The 18,628-nt window shown below is 37.9% G+C and overlaps 2 protein-coding genes, 1 long non-coding RNA gene and 3 other non-coding genes across 6 annotated transcripts; all 6 read right to left on the bottom strand.

Moving 5' to 3' along the window:
• Positions 1-536: 536 nt before the first annotated feature.
• Positions 537-8,559, bottom strand: LOC146381564 (ras-related protein Rab-5C-like). The gene is made up of 6 exons (XM_084937629.1): positions 8,401-8,559; positions 7,288-7,588; positions 6,323-6,474; positions 2,311-2,433; positions 2,113-2,206; positions 537-1,940 (listed from the first exon to the last, which is right to left on the bottom strand). Exons 2-6 carry the CDS (start codon positions 7,457-7,459, stop codon positions 1,813-1,815), a joined length of 669 nt encoding a protein of 222 aa, XP_084793755.1. The 5' UTR covers positions 7,460-7,588; positions 8,401-8,559; the 3' UTR covers positions 537-1,812.
• Positions 8,560-9,482: 923 nt separating this feature from the next.
• Positions 9,483-10,424, bottom strand: LOC146381563 (uncharacterized). Its single transcript, XM_084937630.1, has 4 exons — positions 10,232-10,424; positions 10,062-10,144; positions 9,790-9,900; positions 9,483-9,683 (listed from the first exon to the last, which is right to left on the bottom strand). Exons 1-4 carry the CDS (start codon positions 10,387-10,389, stop codon positions 9,577-9,579), a joined length of 459 nt encoding a protein of 152 aa, XP_084793756.1. The 5' UTR covers positions 10,390-10,424; the 3' UTR covers positions 9,483-9,576.
• Positions 10,425-11,092: 668 nt separating this feature from the next.
• Positions 11,093-11,164, bottom strand: trnaq-uug (transfer RNA glutamine (anticodon UUG)). The gene has a single exon. It is a non-coding gene; the product is annotated as a tRNA-Gln (tRNA).
• Positions 11,165-14,638: 3,474 nt separating this feature from the next.
• trnaq-uug (transfer RNA glutamine (anticodon UUG)) lies at positions 14,639-14,710 on the bottom strand. The gene has a single exon. It is a non-coding gene; the product is annotated as a tRNA-Gln (tRNA).
• Positions 14,711-16,582: 1,872 nt separating this feature from the next.
• Positions 16,583-17,435, bottom strand: LOC146381560 (uncharacterized). The gene is made up of 4 exons (XR_014801110.1): positions 17,324-17,435; positions 17,155-17,237; positions 16,883-16,993; positions 16,583-16,776 (listed from the first exon to the last, which is right to left on the bottom strand). It is a non-coding gene; the product is annotated as an uncharacterized LOC146381560 (long non-coding RNA).
• A 749-nt stretch (positions 17,436-18,184) lies between these two features.
• Positions 18,185-18,256, bottom strand: trnaq-uug (transfer RNA glutamine (anticodon UUG)). The gene has a single exon. It is a non-coding gene; the product is annotated as a tRNA-Gln (tRNA).
• Positions 18,257-18,628: the final 372 nt, after the last annotated feature.

The raw sequence follows: 18,628 nt of genomic DNA, 5'->3' as shown, positions 1-18,628 counted from the left end.
TTGTAGTCTTTGGAACCTTCAATGCTGCATAAGTTTTTCTGTACCCTTGCCCACTGAATCTGTTCCTTGATACAATCCTGTCTTGGAGGTCTACCGACAATTCCTTGGACTTCATGTCTTGGTTTGTGCTCTGATATCCACTGTCTGCTATGGGAGGTCATATAGACAGGTATAGGCCTTTCCAAACTATGTCAAACCAACTTTCTTTTTAATACATTTGCAAGACTCTCAAACTTTTTTCACTTTGTTATTATGGTATATATTTTGTGTAGGAGTTTTGAGATAAAATAATACATTTATTCCATTTTTGGAATAAGAATGTAACAAATATTAAGGCAAATGTGGAACAAGTGAAGCGCTGCGAATACTTTTCACTGTAACTCCAGCACAATCGATCCATTTTATTAACCACTTGTGCTATTCAGGTCACACGGCACAAAGTATTGGGAGAAAAAAAACAAAAAACAACAACTTACTGGCCGGTCTGTATTTTGGGGGTGGGGGAGGAGTACACTCCAAAACAACTCAAAACAAAGTGAATCTTGTATGTTATTTATTTAATTTCAGATTTACAAGTTATTTCACATTTCTTTAAAAAAAAAAAAAAAAAGGCTAGCAACTCTCCGGTGTTACAGTTAGCAATAAAACAATGCAAGAAAACAACTGCATTTATGGTACAGCCTCTTCAGAAGTGTAGCCCCTACAATCACGACCACCCTCAGCAAGCAAAGTCTTGAGCTTTTATTATAACAGTCTCACCCAACTCCCTATTAAGAATAACCAAAGCCACCTCTACACCTGGCATTACAATGTGATCTGCAACTAGATAATTTAATGATGGGAAAGTATAAGAAATGCAGGTGTAATTTTATGCACTGTGATTGGTATGTAATCAGACAATCCAGGGCACATTTAGAGGTTCTTGGCTTGCACTCTGATTAGATCTGTTAGTGTAAATGCAGTTAGTGCAGCCTAACAACATTAAGTTAAAAAAAAATCATCTACCCTTCAAGTTCTGCCTCTTCCTGCTCGCATCATTAAACTGAAATGTTAAGCAGAACCTTCAAAGTCTTCTATCTCCTCTTTCCAGAAATGGATAATATTAATTTCTGGACACAGAGATGGCCAACTTGCAAAGATAAAAGATCCATCTTTAACTTGTGAACTAACCAACCAACCCGATTAACCTGCATATAGAGACAACGTCAGGACACGGTCAGATGATTTTATACAAGGGCTAACTGCTAATGTCACCTGTCACTATCAAGATAACTTACACATGCTAATGTCAGGTGCTTATGCTGCATTACGACAAAAAGATTAAATCGCTCTACCATTTGTAATTTAAGGATTAATATTTTTGGGTACTTTTTTTCCCCACTGAATATAGGCAAATGACAGGAGTAGAAAACGTGTGTGCATATATAAATATACATATTCTACACACACACAAACACACACACGCACACACACACACACTCCAACAATTCCAACAACCTCAGCATCATGCTTCAAATTCATTTATAACAGCATTCGATCATCAGAGAGATGCTAAAGATCAACAGGGAGGCGGACAGACACAGAAGGGAAAGACAGAGAAGAAGAAGTGAGGGATCTTGGGAATTCCCTCTAGCTTATGATTTGCTTTACAAAAGTTCCTTTAATCAAACGGGATGCAGATAATCTCATCTGTAATCTCAGTGTGGAAGTGGCGAGTGGTTCTGCCCTCTCCTGCCTCTCTGGCTTTTTGCTACATGCTGTCCTTAAAATGATGTTCAGGGCTCGTTCACCAAGTTCGTTTTTTCTTGCTTCTTAGTTGCCGCCGCAGCACCGGCTGCTGCTGCTGCCCTGAGGGTTAGTTTGTTCTAGATCTACTCCTGTCCTTGTCCGCCCACCTTGTCCAGCTGTACCCTGGGGCTCACTCTTCGGTAGCTTCTTCGCTACAGGGACAGGGGAACAGATATTTCAAAATAAAGCTACGAAACACCAAAACAGCACCAAAAGGTGACAATAAACCAATACAGTTTTTTTTTTTTTATCTATCACGTATGTTAGGTTAATTTGTGATTCCAAACTGGTCAACTGGAATATGTGACTAAATGCATTACTTACCTATAGCCATGAAAATTTCATTGACATTCATAGCAGTCTTGGCTGAGGTCTCCATAAAAAGCAGACTGTTGTCATCGGCATAGGCTTGTGCCTCCTGAGAACATGATTTAGATATAAAAATTAATCAACAAATTCAAATGAAGCCTCTAAATATCAGATTTTTTGCTTATATTAAGTCCTCTATATGCATCTTTATACCTGAAACTCGACAGCTCTTTTGTTTGCGATGTCCGCTTTGTTGCCAGCCAGAGCGATCACTATGTTGGGACTGGCCTGCCTTTGAAGCTCCTTCACCCAATTTTTCGCACGATCAAAAGTGTCCTGAAAAACCAACAAACTTAATTTGCATTTCCCCAAAGTATTTAGCACTACAGCTATCTCTAATGTTGGTCAAACATGTTTTCTTTTTTTAAATTTCATACTAGCATAGCTGATGCGACCTCAAAAAGCCCACAAGCCCATGAACACACACGAACACACACACGCATATGTTTAAAATGAACTTACACTGAGTCAAAGCACACCCTCTGTCATGTATGTAAAAATAATCTTAAATATTAGGTAAATACAACTGCAAGTGAGAAACAACACACAACATGTTACACCGTGTTATTATTTATTTAACTAAAATTTAAATAAAATGCAAAACCAGTGTGTAAAAACATTAAGCACACCTCATCTTCTCTATGATGTTATCAGTCTCTCACATCACTGTGGAGGAATTCTGGCCCACTCTATATTGCTTTGTTTATGCAATGCTTTTTAAGCTCCTACCACAACATTCAATGAGATTGAGGTCCTGACTTTGACTGGGCCATCGAGGCATCTGAGTTCTTTTCTTTTTCCAGACATCATCATTATAGATCTGCTGTTGTGCTGGGAATCATTGTCCTGTTCCATGACCCAATTTTAGCTATTTTTTAACTGTCAGACAGATGGCCTCACATATGACTCTAGAACAGGGGTCCCCAATCCCAGTCCACGAGGGCCGGTGTCCCTGCAGGTTTTAGATCTCACCCTGGGTCAACACACCTGAATCACATGATTAGTTCATTACCAGGCCTCTGGAGAACTTCAAGACATAATGGCTGTATCCCAATTCAGGGTCTGCAGCCTTAAAGTACGCAGCCTCAACGATCCTCAAGGGCCGCGTACTTAAAGACCGCTAAGGCCAGAAGTGCGAGGCTTGTGAAATGGGACGGTCTAGCCTCCGTTGCGCTGCCCAGGTTGCCTAGCAACCATGATACTAACAGCTGGAAACGTTTCATACAGCTTTGTTTGACAGAAATGAAGGAGAAAATCTTTTGTTCATTTGTTTGTTTGTTTCTACATGAGCTTTGATCATTCTCTGTAAGATTAAACTCAGCTATTGAACGGCGTAAAGTAAAGGCTTTTAAACCAAGTTAGTACAAACGTCACTAATGTCACATAAATTTGCCGACATGTGGCCAACAGTAATGTTTTAATGTTCTTCGTTATTAAACATTTGCACATAAATAAGTGACATAATATTCAGTACTTAAAGTTCACTCTTCGGGCGCCCCTCATCCGCCGTTTTTTTCGGCAAAATTATCCACACCCACCGCCGCGCTGTGCATTCTGGGATATGTTGGGCCATGAAGTCTACATCGCCACGTCCTTAAAATTCAGGGAAATGAAGGACGCATTTGAGGGCCGCATTTCGAGCAGCCTTCGAATTGGGACAGCCTTCGTTGCGTCGCGGTGACGTAATCGGCCTTAAAATGCGGCCTTTAAGGCTGCAGACCCTGAACTGGGATACAGCCGTTGAGAAGGTAATTTATCCATTTAAATCAGCTGTGGTGGATCAAGGACACACCTAAAACCTGCAGGAACACCGGCCCTCGTGGACTGGGATTGGGGACCCCTGCTCTAGAATAATTTGGTATACTGATGAGATCATAGTTGAATAAAGAACCGCAAGGTGTCCAGCTCCTGTGGCCACCAAAAGCCCAAATTACCACCCCTCCACCCCTGTGCTCTCACTTGGTATGAGACGTTTCTGCTGATATGCTGTGTTTGGTTTTCACAAAAGTGGTGCTGTGCATTATGGACAAGCATCTCCACTTTGGTTTTATCTATTCAAAGGACATTGTTCCACACATCTTGTGGTTTGTTCAGTGCATTTGCTGGAAGATTAGAAACTGTGTTTAATGTTTTCCACATGTGAATATTAGTTTTACTGAGAATAATAAATGTAATTTGTTTGGAAATGACATTATGACCCTTTAAAATCATCGCTGATGTCTTTCCTCCTTGGCATTGTAAACACACACCCGAATGCTCCAGACCAGAAAATTGAAAAGCATCTGCTTTTACAGACGTGCTCACACTTACTAATGATCAACTAAAGTGCCGCTATTTACACTCTTAATTCCTATGGAAACAGTGAGGATGTACTTAGTTTTTCACACATTGCTTTTTCATTTTGGCTTAGTTTTAGTTAAATTAATTTATCATGTTTTGCTCTTTATCTGAGGTTGTATCTAAATCATAGTTACAGGTTAATTGCAAAAAACCAAACAAAAATAAGTGAGAATCTTGAATCCTTCAGTAAAAGCCAAAACACACCTTAACAATTGTAACTGTTTTTTCAGTGATTTTTTAAAAATGATCACTGATTATCAACATATTTTGCATTCTTAGACTTTTGGGAGCAACAAAACAATGAAACAAATGAATTAAACAAAGCAGTATCTGCAAGCATCATACAGTATGTCACGAAACTGAGTACACCCCTCACATTTTTGCCATTATTACCTAAACCACTGGCAACAAAAATGAGTAAACCCCTAAGTGAAAATGTCCAAACTGTGCCCAAAGTGTCAATATTTTGTGTGGCCACCATTATTTTCCAACACTGCCTTAACTCTATTGAGCGTGGAGTTCACTAGAGCTTCACAGGTTGCCATGGGAATCCTCTTCCACTCCTTCATAATGACATCATGGAGCAGGTGGATGTTAGAGACCTTGCACTCCTCCACTTTCCATTAGAGGATGCCCCACAGATGCTCAATAGGGTTTAAGTCTGGAGACATGCTAGGTCTGTCAAGCAGCTTTACCCTCAGTTTATTTAACAAGGCAGTGGTCTTTTTGGAGGTGTGTTTGGGTTTGTTATTGTGTTGGAATCCTGCCCTGTGGGACAGTTTCTGAAAGGAGGGGATCATGCTCTGCTTCAGTATGTCACAGTACATGTTAGCATTCAGGGTTCCCTCAATTATGCGTTCCTCAGTGCCAGCAGCACTGATACAGCCCCAAACAATGACACTCCCACCACCATGCTTGACTGTAGGCAAGACAAACTTGTCTTTGTACTCCTCACCTGGTTGCCGCCACACACCCTTGACACAATCTGAACCAAATAACTTAATCTTGGTCTTATCCGTGTCCTTAGTCTGCTTGTCTTCAGCAAACTGTTTGCCGACTTTCTTATGCATTATCTTTAGAAGAAGAAGAAGCTTCCTTCTGTGAGGACATCCGTTTGATGCAGTGTGAGGCGTATGGTCTAAGCACTGACAGGCCTTAATGCCTTCAACTTCTCCAGCAATTCTGGCAGCACTCATACATCTATTTTCAAAAGACCCCTGGGTATGACGTTGAGCACGTGCACTCAACTTCTTTGATCAACCATGGCGAGGTTTGTTATGAGTGGAACCTGTCCTGTTAAACAGATGTATGGTCTTGGCCACCGTGCTGCAGCTCAGTTTCAGGGTGTTGGCAATATTCTTATAGCCTGAGCCATCTTTATGTAGAGTAACAATTCTTTTTTTCAGATCCCCAGACAGTTCTTTACCATGAGGTGCCTAATAAACTTCCAGTGACCAGTATGAGAGAGTGTGAGAACAATAACACCAAATTCAACAACCTGTTTCCCATTTACACCTGAGACCTTGTGAAACTAATGAGTCACATGACACCAGGGAGGGAAAATGGCTAATTGGGCACAATTTGGACATTTTCACTTAGGGGCGTACTCACTTTTGTTGCCAGCGGTTTAAGCAATAATGGCTGTGTGTTGAGTCATTTAGAGGGGACAGCAAATTTTCACTGTTGTATAAGCTGTACATTGTATCAAAGTGTCATATCTTCAGTGTTGTCCCATGAAAAGATATAACTAAATATTTACAAAAATTGGAGGGGTGTACTCAGTTTTCTGAGATACTGTAACTGTTACCCTGTGCGTGAAACCTACTGTGTTGGTAATGTCATAGACCACGATGGCTGCTTGAGCCCCTCTGTAGTACATTGGAGCCAGGCTGTGGTAGCGCTCCTGACCCGCTGTGTCCCAGATCTCAAACTTCACAGTGGTGTCATCAAGGCAGACAGTCTGAGTGAGGAAAGCAGCTGCAGAGAGAATGAAAACGTAAACAATAAATAAATGAAACACTCAATCTTCCTAGAAGACTATCCTGTTCACATCTGATCTGAAGATAAATTAGGAGGCATTGCATCACTTCAGATTAGCTTGGGCACAAATTCATATAATTCTGAATGCCACATCTATAGGTGTATGACCTCTGTGTAGGATAACACGCCACATCACAAGACTCGTATCATCTCAAACTGGTTTCTTCAACGATCAGTTCACTGTACTTAAATGGTCATCACAGTCACAAATCTGAATTCAACAGGGCACCTTCTGGATGTGGCTGAACAGGGGTTTGCATCATACATATGCAGCTGAGAAATATGCATCACCTGTGTGATACTATCATGTCAATATGGACCAAAATCTCAGAGTAATGTTTTCGGCACTAGTAGAATCTATGCCATGAAGAACTAAGACAGTTCTGAAGGTAAAACGAGGCCCAACTTGGTACTAGCAAGATGCGCCTAACATACTGACCAGCGAATGCATGTTCTTTATGTGAACAGCTTTTATTTTGATGAAACATTTGCCAAATTTCAGCAATGTTATTTAAGGAAAGCTCTTCTACAGATGCTTGTTTTTAAATGACATTTAACATTTGGGAAAACTTGAGAGGAATATGAAAGGCACATTTACCCATGTGAGTTATCAAACCTGATACAGCACTAAGATTCCTAAATTTCAAACAATATTCACTTAACATGCAGACAGCAACATAATCTACCTAGAGAAACACCTACAGCTTCCAAACAAAATCAGTTTCCTTCATTTAGAAACGTGTTTCTCACCTCCAATGGTGCTCTCCTGGAATTCGTGGAACTGCCCTTTGACAAAGCGCAGCACTAAGCTCGACTTCCCCACCGCTGACTCCCCCAGCAGGACCAGCTTGAACTGGCAGATTTTATTTGCTGCTGCAGCACCATTAGGCCTGTTTGCTCCTCCACCACCACGTCCAGCCATTGACAGAGACTGTTAGGAAACAAACTAAATACTCGGAGTTTGGGAAGGGTTGGAAGTCCACGCACCGATTGTGAGTGAGGTCAGAAATCACACTCCGGGGCGACAAAAACAGCGGTGATCCAGGCAAGCCTGAAACATTTTTAGAAAAATAAACTGAACCTTTTTTGTGGGTACATTTTAGGAATACATATCTATAAGTGACTGATTTTTACGTTAGCTTGTAGATAACACTTGTTTTCTCATACCTCTGCTCGACTAACGTTTGTTTATCCCCGATTATAGCGTAGAAGCAACGCAGTATCCATCATATAAGTTATTATTAATTACGTTATAAAGCCTGTCAGCTCTTCTATCACACAATACCGAACTGACACAAAAGATTCAGATCAGTCGCTGTCATGTGAAGTTCATAACCATAGATCTACATGCAGTCTGTTCACTTTTTTAACTGCTAAAATTACAGCTGAGCAGGTCTCCGCCACAGTTATCTGAAATTATTTGTTAGCAGCAGCAAATGTTGTTTGGTTAAAAAAAATAAACACTTAAATGATAAAATGGAAAAGGGCACCACATACAGCCTTGAACTCTCAAACACTGATATCGATATCGGCCTGAAAGACCAAGTCTGGCATGTTAGTAACAGCTGACGAGTTAAGCTAAAACAACCTAGAAATGGCTCCATTCTGTTTTTAATGCTGTCTCACAAGCTGAAATGCTTCTGTAGTCAACAGGACACTAACAAACAATTTAAGTGTGCGTATTTGTAGTTACAAGTCCAAAAGCACCGGGTGAACCCGCTAGTCGTTTAACTTTGACCGTCTAAACGGACAAAAACACCATCAGTCAGACAGTTAGCTCGGAAGCTAAAGCTCGTCTGTATTAACGACGATCAAATCAGTTCATAATGCTAATCGGCTAATAGGAAGTTTTGGGTTTCTTACCGACAACGAAAAACAAGATTCGCTGTACCGTGTGTAGAGTGACTTATAACGATGTTATTTCTCGTTAACAGCGTTTTCTCCCGTTCCACTAAAAGACTTCCAGCTTCTGTGGAATATATGCTTCCGCCTTCAGTAACAAAAATACTTCCTGGATTCGCTTGTCATGTGATGTGATGTCACAGCCAATCAAATACGGAGATTGCAGAACGTCAGCAGGAGCTAGCTCAGTCCTGTACTATTTTTAAAATGATCAATGACAGAAACACTTGCAATGACTTTTAGAGGAAGATTATTTCACAGTGCTTGGGTAATTTGCAACAAAGGTTTAAATTCAAAAACTCATACTCCAAAAAAAGACTTGATCCAACTTTTCATGACATAATTGAAATTATTTTTTATTATTACTATTATATCCTTCTGGATGTTTAGTAAGCTAGAAATACAATTAGATATTATGCGACTTAAAAGACACATTTGTGTAGCCAAGGGATTCATTAATTCTATTTATATTTTCAGAGATATTTACACAATTAACGAAGTATTTTCTTCTTTCCTAATAACTGGTTGTGCCACCCTTGGCAGCACAAATTTCAGTCAAGCTTTTGCAATAACTGGTAATGATTCTTTCACAACTCCGTAGAGAAATTTTGGCCAACTCTGCTTTGCAGAATTGTGTTAATTCAGCTACACTGGCGGTTTCTTGAGCACGAATGGCCTTTAAAGTCATGCTAAATCATTTCAGTCGGATTTATGTCCAGACTTTGACTCAGTCACTCGAAAACCTTTCTCACATTTTGAGAAACAAAAACATTTTTCCTGTGACTCTTTAGTAACAAAGGTCATCTCTATGCAGAAACAACACATGGTTAAATGCCACATGGTGGTGCAATTGGAAAGCAAATAACATTCGGAGGGCTTTGGAACACACTCAAAGATACAACTGTATTTTGTTTTGCAGAAAATGTAAGTTATTGTCTGATTTTGCTTTCTTTTCTCCCCTGAATTATAGTTGTACTACAATAAAGTGAAGTAATCTATTCTAAGGAACACCAGACTATTTGATGGCCATAAAACAGTGTAAGTGTATAATTAGTTGATTTTATTGTGAAAATTGTATTACACAATATGTAGGATTGGATTATTTATTCACTGGAAAATATTGTGTATGATAGCCATTTATCTGTTGCACAGATCAGCTGAGCAGCAAGTGGCAGATGATACACCGGGCTGATTCATTATCCTGCAGTCATTTGACTTCATGCAACCTTTGAAATATCTGGGAGCTGTGGAAACAAGGAAAACAAGGTGGTATGAAATCATCTGTTGTAACTGATTTAATTTTATTTCTTTTTTTTCTGCACAGTAAACCAAATGAGGGTTTTAACTTACTAGATCCTGCATAAATGATGGCACTGGTGCAGACATTGTTAAAGCCATGGCAGGTCTCCACAGAGTTTGGGCAGTGTTGCAGACCTCCACAGTAACACTTCAGAGCTTCACCTGGGAAAAAAAATAAATCAGGTTTAATCACTGTAGCAAAGCATTTTCACAGCCAATAATTTAAATACAGTAAATAGAACAGTAGCAGAGTCTCCCAAATGTGCCTCATTGACAGATATGGAAAATGATGCATATATAAAAAAGGCTGCAGCTTAACTCACTCTGGCTGATGACCAGCAAAACCAAAACAGCAACAATCACAGTCTTCATGTCTTCACGATGCCTCGCCTCACTGCACCAATCTCTGTATGAAAAAAGGGAATAAATGTGAGAAGATCAAACTCTTTAAGCTCCACCATAATCCACATATTGAAGGACAAACACATCCCACCTGATGAATGATTCTTCTGGAGAGTGATTCCTCAAATGTGTGACAGCTGGGTTTCCATCCTCCTTTTTTATTTGGTCTTGTTGTGCAAGCGTGCAGAGTGAAATATCAAGATCAGACTGTGATGCTGCAAAAACACACCGTGACATCACTTGACTCATCAAGAGAATGTGCAAATATATTTGCACACCAATTGTTCTGTTTGTATAAGCAACATATGCAGCGCAAAGTAACAACATGATGTGAGGACACGTATAAAGCGCAATCAGCCAATTTGGACCAACACTACAAATAAATAAATAAATAGGTGAGCAAATTGTAACAGGGTATAAAGAACATGATAAAACCTCTTCAAATACAGAGAATTGTTTAGTTTGAAGATTTGTTATTGATCTTGGAAATACCAGAGTGCAATCATAAGGGACATTTTCAGATCAGTGTGTCCCTGAAGATTTCCAGTAAGCAATCAACTATAGAAGCTGTTTTACAACATAAACAAACAGATGAAAAATGTCTGAAAAACAAATCTTTTGAATACTAATAAAAAAAACCCTTAAAAATAACAAAAAAATGTTTTAAAAATAATCATAAAGTGTTAATGTACAACTGAGAAGAGATTTTAAAAAAACATAACCTTTTAAAACACGATTTTGATTTTGTCAAAGTTGAAAACTGCCAAATAAGCCCATGGAGTCTTTGTAACAAGACAACCAGCGTAAACCAAAAGGGTCTCAGCATACATACAGAGCTGTGCAAAAGTCTCAAGTCACTTCTCTTTGTTTATGTTTTGTCAGGAAAATGTGAAATAAATGCAGACATATATGGAAATTCAGTATCCATTTTAAAAGAGTTTAATTTGCTATCAGGTTCCACTGAGATTCGAACTCAGATGACTGGATTCAAAGTCCAGAGTGCTAACCATTACACCATGGAACCACTTTTCAAAGGCTCGTGTCACTGAAAAACCAGTGCTTTTATTTACTGAGTATTGGCATAATATAAAATGAAAAATAGAAGAAGTGTCAAGTCACTCCTCATTACTTTATGTTTTCTTGGAAAATTGAAGCTCTGTTAAAATGATCCAAAACTGCTTCAAAAATATTGAGGTGCAGACTCTGGGGAGCCCAATCAATGACTGACAGTGTTACACTGTTTGTTTGTTTTTTTGAACTGATGCTTTTACTACATTGGCAGTGTATTTGGGATCATTGTCGTGCTGAAAATTGGCAATCAGATGTTTTCCAGATAGTACTGCATAATAGATTCACATCTGACAATACCGTTCCCAACACCACTGGCTGAATTGCAGCCACAAACCATGACAGAGTCTCGACTGAGTTTCAAAGGTTTAAAGATTGCTGTAGACACTCTCACTACAACACATCTCCCCTGACCTCCTCTGGACATAGTGATGATGATTTGAACAAAAAAATTGTAATTTGGATTCATCTGGATCTGTTGATTTTCAGTCCAGTTCTTGTAACGTGGCACACCTCAACCTGTTCTTCCTGTTTGCCTTGGTTAAGAAAGGCTTTTTGACAGCCAACCATCCACTGGGACCATTTCTGACAAGGTCTCAGCAAACAGTAGATGGATCAACTGAAGGGCCAGATGTATGTGTCAGGTCTGCTGGATTTTTTCTTACTTCTTAATGTCCTTCAGATACTGTTCACCTGCTGTAGATATTTTTTAGGCCTGGTGCTTGTTCGTTCTTCTCCATTTGTCCAATTTCCCTCTATTTTAAGGACACACTGGACACCGTGCTGAGATATGTCACGTTTTCAGCTAATAGCTCTTTGGGATTTGCTTTGTTGATGGGAAAATTCTCGTTAGTTTGCATTAACTTTGACATTTTTCATAGATTCTACTAAAATAATGGGAACAAATTCTATGTTTGTGTGACAGGCTGCTGGTAACAACATGCATAAAGATACAATTTAAAATGGATTTTTTGGTAAGTTGTCTGTTAGGTATACTGCCTTTTTATGATTCATAGTGAGCGTTAAGTACAAGCTTACATCTGGTCTTGTCTGTTCTTTGCAATTTCTATCCCACTTAACTCATAATGTAATTTCTGTCAAGTAATGAAACCAAATGAAATCCTCTAGTGATGGCTAATTAAATACAAACATATAACCTGTGTCCTTACTTTTACCATACTTCTTACGCATAAGACTAATTCAGGAATATAACATACTGTGCATGAGGTATAGTATTGGGGTCAGTACATCATACCAACTCATTATGTTGCAGTGTAAATATAAGATCTTTTATATCAGTGTTTTTTTTCTGTATGTATTTATTTAAAAATATAAATACAAACATCTGTAAACAGTCTCTTTGTGTTTGTGTCGTTTATTTCTGTTTTGATCATTTTCTTTGTTTAGTCGTTCCAGTTTTCTAACACTCATGTAACAACGCTTTGATGCATTTTTCCAATAAATGAATAACAAAAGGATGTTAATAATAATCTAAATATAGCTTCCCGTTTCTGGCTAAAGCATAACCTTTTGACTGACTGACAATTTTAAGTCACATTTTAATGTCCTCAGTGTTTCAGTTTTTTGGTTAGTTTCCTATAACAGCTTTTTGTATGTAAAATCAGAAATTATTACTTTAACAAACCACTGACAAACCACATTTCATGATGAGCACTTCTGCAAATTGGCCATAACAAACCTAGTTAGTGTTAAATAAATAACTAATAGTTCAAAAACATTAATGTAATGAAGTGATGTTGTCATTTAAGAAAAAAACAAACAATTCATTTTGTAGAGAATAGAAAATAATACAAATAAGAACTGATATAAAAGCCAAAGATGAAATAAACTGCTCTTTATTATGAGAACACCAGAATGCACACTACATGACAGTAAACATGTTTACAGGCATTAGTATCTGTTGCACAGATCAGCTGAGCAGCAAGTGGCAGATGATACACCGGGCTGATTCATTATCCTGCAGTCATTTGACTTCATGCAACCTTTGAAATATCTGGGAGCTGTGGAAACAAGGAAAACAAGGTGGTATGAAATCATCTGTTGTAACTGATTTAATTTTATTTCTTTTTTTTCTGCACAGTAAACCAAATGAGGGTTTTGACTTACTAGATCCTGCATAAATGATGGCACTGGTGCAGACATTGTTAAAGCCATGGCAGGTCTCCACAGAGTTTGGGCAGTGTCGCAGACCTCCACAGTAACACTTCAGAGCTTCACCTGGGAAAAAAAATAAATCAGGTTTAATCACTGTAGCAAAGCATTTTCACAGCCAATAATTTAAATACAGTAAATAGAACAGTAGCAGAGTCTCCCAAATGTGCCTCATTGACAGATATGGAAAATGAGGCATATATAAAAAAGGCTGCAGCTTCACTCACTCTGGCTGATGACCAGCAAAACCAAAACAGCAACAATCACAGTCTTCATGTCTTCACGATGCCTCGCCTCACTGCACCAATCTCTGTATGAAAAAAGAAATAAATGTGAGAAGATCAAACTTTTTAAGCTCCACCATAATCCACATATTGAAGGACAAACACATCCCACCTGATGAATGATTCTTCTGGAGAGTGATTCCTCAAATGTGTGACAGCTGGGTTTCCATCCTCCTTTTTTATTTGGTCTTGTTGTGCAAGCGTGCAGAGTGAAATATCAAGATCAGACTGTGATGCTGCAAAAACACACCGTGACATCACTTGACTCATCAAGAGAATGTGCAAATATATTTGCACACCAATTGTTCTGTTTGTATAAGCAACATATGCAGCGCAAAGTAACAACATGATGTGAGGACACGTATAAAGCGCAATCAGCCAATTTGGACCAACACTACAAATAAATAAATAAATAGGTGAGCAAATTGTAACAGGGTATAAAGAACATGATAAAACCTCTTCAAATACAGAGAATTGTTTAGTTTGAAGATTTATTATTGATCTTGGAAATACCAGAGTGCAATCATAAGGGACATTTTCAGATCAGTGTGTCCCTGAAGATTTCCAGTAAGCAATCAACTATAGAAGCTGTTTTACAACATAAACAAACAGATGAAAAATGTCTGAAAAACAAATCTTTTGAATACTAATAAAAAAAAACCTTAAAAATAACAAAAAAATGTTTTAAAAATAATCATAAAGTGTTAATGTACAACTGAGAAGAGATTTTAAAAAAAACATAACCTTTTAAAACACGATTTTGATTTTGTCAAAGTTGAAAACTGCCAAATAAGCCCATGGAGTCTTTGTAACAAGACAATCAGCATAAACCAAAAGGGTCTCAGCATACATACAGAGCTGTGCAAAAGTCTCAAGTCACTTCTCTTTGTTTATGTTTTGTCAGGAAAATGTGAAATAAATGCAGACATATATGGAAATTCAGTATCCATTTTAAAAGAGTTTAATTTGCTATCAGGTTCCACTGAGATTCGAACTCAGATGACTGGATTCAAAGTCCAGAGTGCTAACCATTACACCATGGAACCACTTTTCAAAGGCTCGTGTCACTGAAAAACCAGTGCTTTTATTTACTGAGTATTGGCATAATATAAAATGAAAAATAGAAGAAGTGTCAAGTCACTCCTCATTACTTTATGTTTTCTTGGAAAATTGAAGCTCTGTTAAAATGATCCAAAACTGCTTCAAAAATATTGAGGTGCAGACTCTGGGGAGCCCAATCAATGACTGACAGTGTTACACTGTTTGTTTGTTTTTTTGAACTGATGCTTTTACTACATTGGCAGTGTATTTGGGATCATTGTCGTGCTGAAAATTGGCAATCAGATGTTTTCCAGATAGTACTGCATAATAGATTCACATCTGACAATACCGTTCCCAACACCACTGGCTGAATTGCAGCCACAAACCATGACAGAGTCTCGACTGAGTTTCAAAGGTTTAAAGATTGCTGTAGACACTCTCACTACAACACATCTCCCCTGACCTCCTCTGGACATAGTGATGATGATTTGAACAAAAAAAATTGTAATTTGGATTCATCTGGATCTGTTGATTTTCAGTCCAGTTCTTGTAACGTGGCACACCTCAACCTGTTCTTCCTGTTTGCCTTGGTTAAGAAAGGCTTTTTGACAGCCAACCATCCACTGGGACCATTTCTGACAAGGTCTCAGCAAACAGTAGATGGATCAACTGAAGGGCCAGATGTATGTGTCAGGTCTGCTGGATTTTTTCTTACTTCTTAATGTCCTTCAGATACTGTTCACCTGCTGTAGATATTTTTTAGGCCTGGTGCTTGTTCGTTCTTCTCCATTTGTCCAATTTCCCTCTATTTTAAGGACACACTGGACACCGTGCTGAGATATGTCACGTTTTCAGCTAATAGCTCTTTGGGATTTGCTTTGTTGATGGGAAAATTCTCGTTAGTTTGCATTAACTTTGACATTTTTCATAGATTCTACTAAAGAAATGGGAACAAATGCTATGTTTGTGTGACAGGCTGCTGGTAACAACATGCATAAAGATACAATTTAAAATGGATTTTTTGGTAAGTTGTCTGTTAGGTATACTGCCTTTTTATGATTCATAGTGAGCGTTAAGTACAAGCTTACATCTGGTCTTGTCTGTTCTTTGCAATTTCTATCCCACTTAACTCATAATGTAATTTCTGTCAAGTAATGAAACCAAATGAAATCCTCTAGTGATGGCTAATTAAATACAAACATATAACCTGTGTCCTTACTTTTACCATACTTCTTACGCATAAGACTAATTCAGGAATATAACATACTGTGCATGAGGTATAGTATTGGGGTCAGTACATCATACCAACTCATTATGTTGCAGTGTAAATATAAGATCTTTTATATCAGTGTTTTTTTTCTGTATGTATTTATTTAAAAATATAAATACAAACATCTGTAAACAGTCTCTTTGTGTTTGTGTCGTTTATTTCTGTTTTGATCATTTTCTTTGTTTAGTCGTTCCAGTTTTCTAACACTCATGTAACAACGCTTTGATGCATTTTTCCAATAAATGAATAACAAAAGGATGTTAATAATAATCTAAATATAGCTTCCCGTTTCTGGCTAAAGCATAACCTTTTGACTGACTGACAATTTTAAGTCACATTTTAATGTCCTCAGTGTTTCAGTTTTTTGGTTAGTTTCCTATAACAGCTTTTTGTATGTAAAATCAGAAATTATTACTTTAACAAACCACTGACAAACCACATTTCATGATGAGCACTTCTGCAAATTGGCCATAACAAACCTAGTTAGTGTTAAATAAATAACTAATAGTTCAAAAACATTAATGTAATGAAGTGATGTTGTCATTTAAGAAAAAAACAAACAATTAATTTTGTAGAGAATAGAAAATAATACAAATAAGAACTGATATAAAAGCCAAAGATGAAATAAATTGCTCTTTATTATGAGAACACCAGAATGCACACTACATGACAGTAAACATGTTTACAGGCATTAGTATCTGTTGCACAGATCAGCTGAGCAGCAAGTGGCAGATGATACACCGGGCTGATTCATTATCCTGCAGTCATTTGACTTCATGCAACCTTTGAAATATCTGGGAGCTGTGGAAACAAGGAAAACAAGGTGGTATGAAATCATCTGTTGTAACTGATTTAATTTTATTTCTTTTTTTTCTGCACAGTAAACCAAATGAGGGTTTTGACTTACTAGATCCTGCATAAATGATGGCACTGGTGCAGACATTGTTAAAGCCATGGCAGGTCTCCACAGAGTTTGGGCAGTGTCGCAGACCTCCACAGTAACACTTCAGAGCTTCACCTGGGAAAAAAAATAAATCAGGTTTAATCACTGTAGCAAAGCATTTTCACAGCCAATAATTTAAATACAGTAAATAGAACAGTAGCAGAGTCTCCCAAATGTGCCTCATTGACAGATATGGAAAATGAGGCATATATAAAAAAGGCTGCAGCTTCACTCACTCTGGCTGATGACCAGCAAAACCAAAACAGCAACAATCACAGTCTTCATGTCTTCACGATGCCTCGCCTCACTGCACCAATCTCTGTATGAAAAAAGAAATAAATGTGAGAAGATCAAACTTTTTAAGCTCCACCATAATCCACATATTGAAGGACAAACACATCCCACCTGATGAATGATTCTTCTGGAGAGTGATTCCTCAAATGTGTGACAGCTGGGTTTCCATCCTCCTTTTTTATTTGGTCTTGTTGTGCAAGCGTGCAGAGTGAAATATCAAGATCAGACTGTGATGCTGCAAAAACACACCGTGACATCACTTGACTCATCAAGAGAATGTGCAAATATATTTGCACACCAATTGTTCTGTTTGTATAAGCAACATATGCAGCGCAAAGTAACAACATGATGTGAGGACACGTATAAAGCGCAATCAGCCAATTTGGACCAACACTACAAATAAATAAATAAATAGGTGAGCAAATTGTAACAGGGTATAAAGAACATGATAAAACCTCTTCAAATACAGAGAATTGTTTAGTTTGAAGATTTATTATTGATCTTGGAAATACCAGAGTGCAATCATAAGGGACATTTTCAGATCAGTGTGTCCCTGAAGATTTCCAGTAAGCAATCAACTATAGAAGCTGTTTTACAACATAAACAAACAGATGAAAAATGTCTGAAAAACAAATCTTTTGAATACTAATAAAAAAAACCCTTAAAAATAACAAAAAAATGTTTTAAAAATAATCATAAAGTGTTAATGTACAACTGAGAAGAGATTTTAAAAAAACATAACCTTTTAAAACACGATTTTGATTTTGTCAAAGTTGAAAACTGCCAAATAAGCCCATGGAGTCTTTGTAACAAGACAACCAGCGTAAACCAAAAGGGTCTCAGCATACATACAGAGCTGTGCAAAAGTCTCAAGTCACTTCTCTTTGTTTATGTTTTGTCAGGAAAATGTGAAATAAATGCAGACATATATGGAAATTCAGTATCCATTTTAAAAGAGTTTAATTTGCTATCAGGTTCCACTGAGATTCAAACTCAGATGACTGGATTCAAAGTCCAGAGTGCTAACCATTACACCATGGAACCACTTTTCAAAGGCTCGTGTCACTGAAAAACCAGTGCTTTTATTTACTGAGTATTGGCATAATATAAAATGAAAAATAGAAGAAGTGTCAAGTCACTCCTCATTACTTTATGTTTTCTTGGAAAATTGAAGCTCTGTTAAAATGATCCAAAACTGCTTCAAAAATATTGAGGTGCAGACTCTGGGGAGCCCAATCAATGACTGACAGTGTTACACTGTTTGTTTGTTTTTTTGAACTGATGCTTTTACTACATTGGCAGTGTATTTGGGATCATTGTCGTGCTGAAAATTGGCAATCAGATGTTTTCCAGATAGTACTGCATAATAGATTCACATCTGACAATACCGTTCCCAACACCACTGGCTGAATTGCA

Source organism: Perissodus microlepis, chromosome 8 (assembly GCF_051167445.1).
Source record: "Perissodus microlepis isolate ML-2025 ecotype Zambia chromosome 8, ASM5116744v1, whole genome shotgun sequence".
In the NCBI taxonomy this organism is placed as follows: domain Eukaryota; kingdom Metazoa; phylum Chordata; class Actinopteri; order Cichliformes; family Cichlidae; genus Perissodus; species Perissodus microlepis.
This window is presented reverse-complemented; position numbering and strand designations above follow the sequence as displayed.

Bases quoted from the DNA above. Each gene is read 5' to 3' on its own strand.
- LOC146381563 (XM_084937630.1), bottom strand. From the start codon at position 10,389: ATGAGTCAAGTGATGTCACGGTGTGTTTTTGCAGCATCACAGTCTGAT. The intron at 10,145-10,231 runs GTGGGATGTGTT...TTTTTCATACAG, and splicing joins CCAGAAGAATCATTCATCAG to AGATTGGTGCAGTGAGGCGA. The intron at 9,901-10,061 runs GTGAGTTAAGCT...TTTTTTTCCCAG, and splicing joins TTTGCTGGTCATCAGCCAGA to GTGAAGCTCTGAAGTGTTAC.
- LOC146381564 (XM_084937629.1), bottom strand. From the start codon at position 7,459: ATGGCTGGACGTGGTGGTGGAGGAGCAAACAGGCCTAATGGTGCTGCA. The intron at 2,207-2,310 runs GTATAAAGATGC...TCATGTTCTCAG, and splicing joins AAAGAGCTGTCGAGTTTCAG to GAGGCACAAGCCTATGCCGA. The intron at 1,941-2,112 runs GTAAGTAATGCA...CTGTCCCTGTAG, and splicing joins TGAAATTTTCATGGCTATAG to CGAAGAAGCTACCGAAGAGT.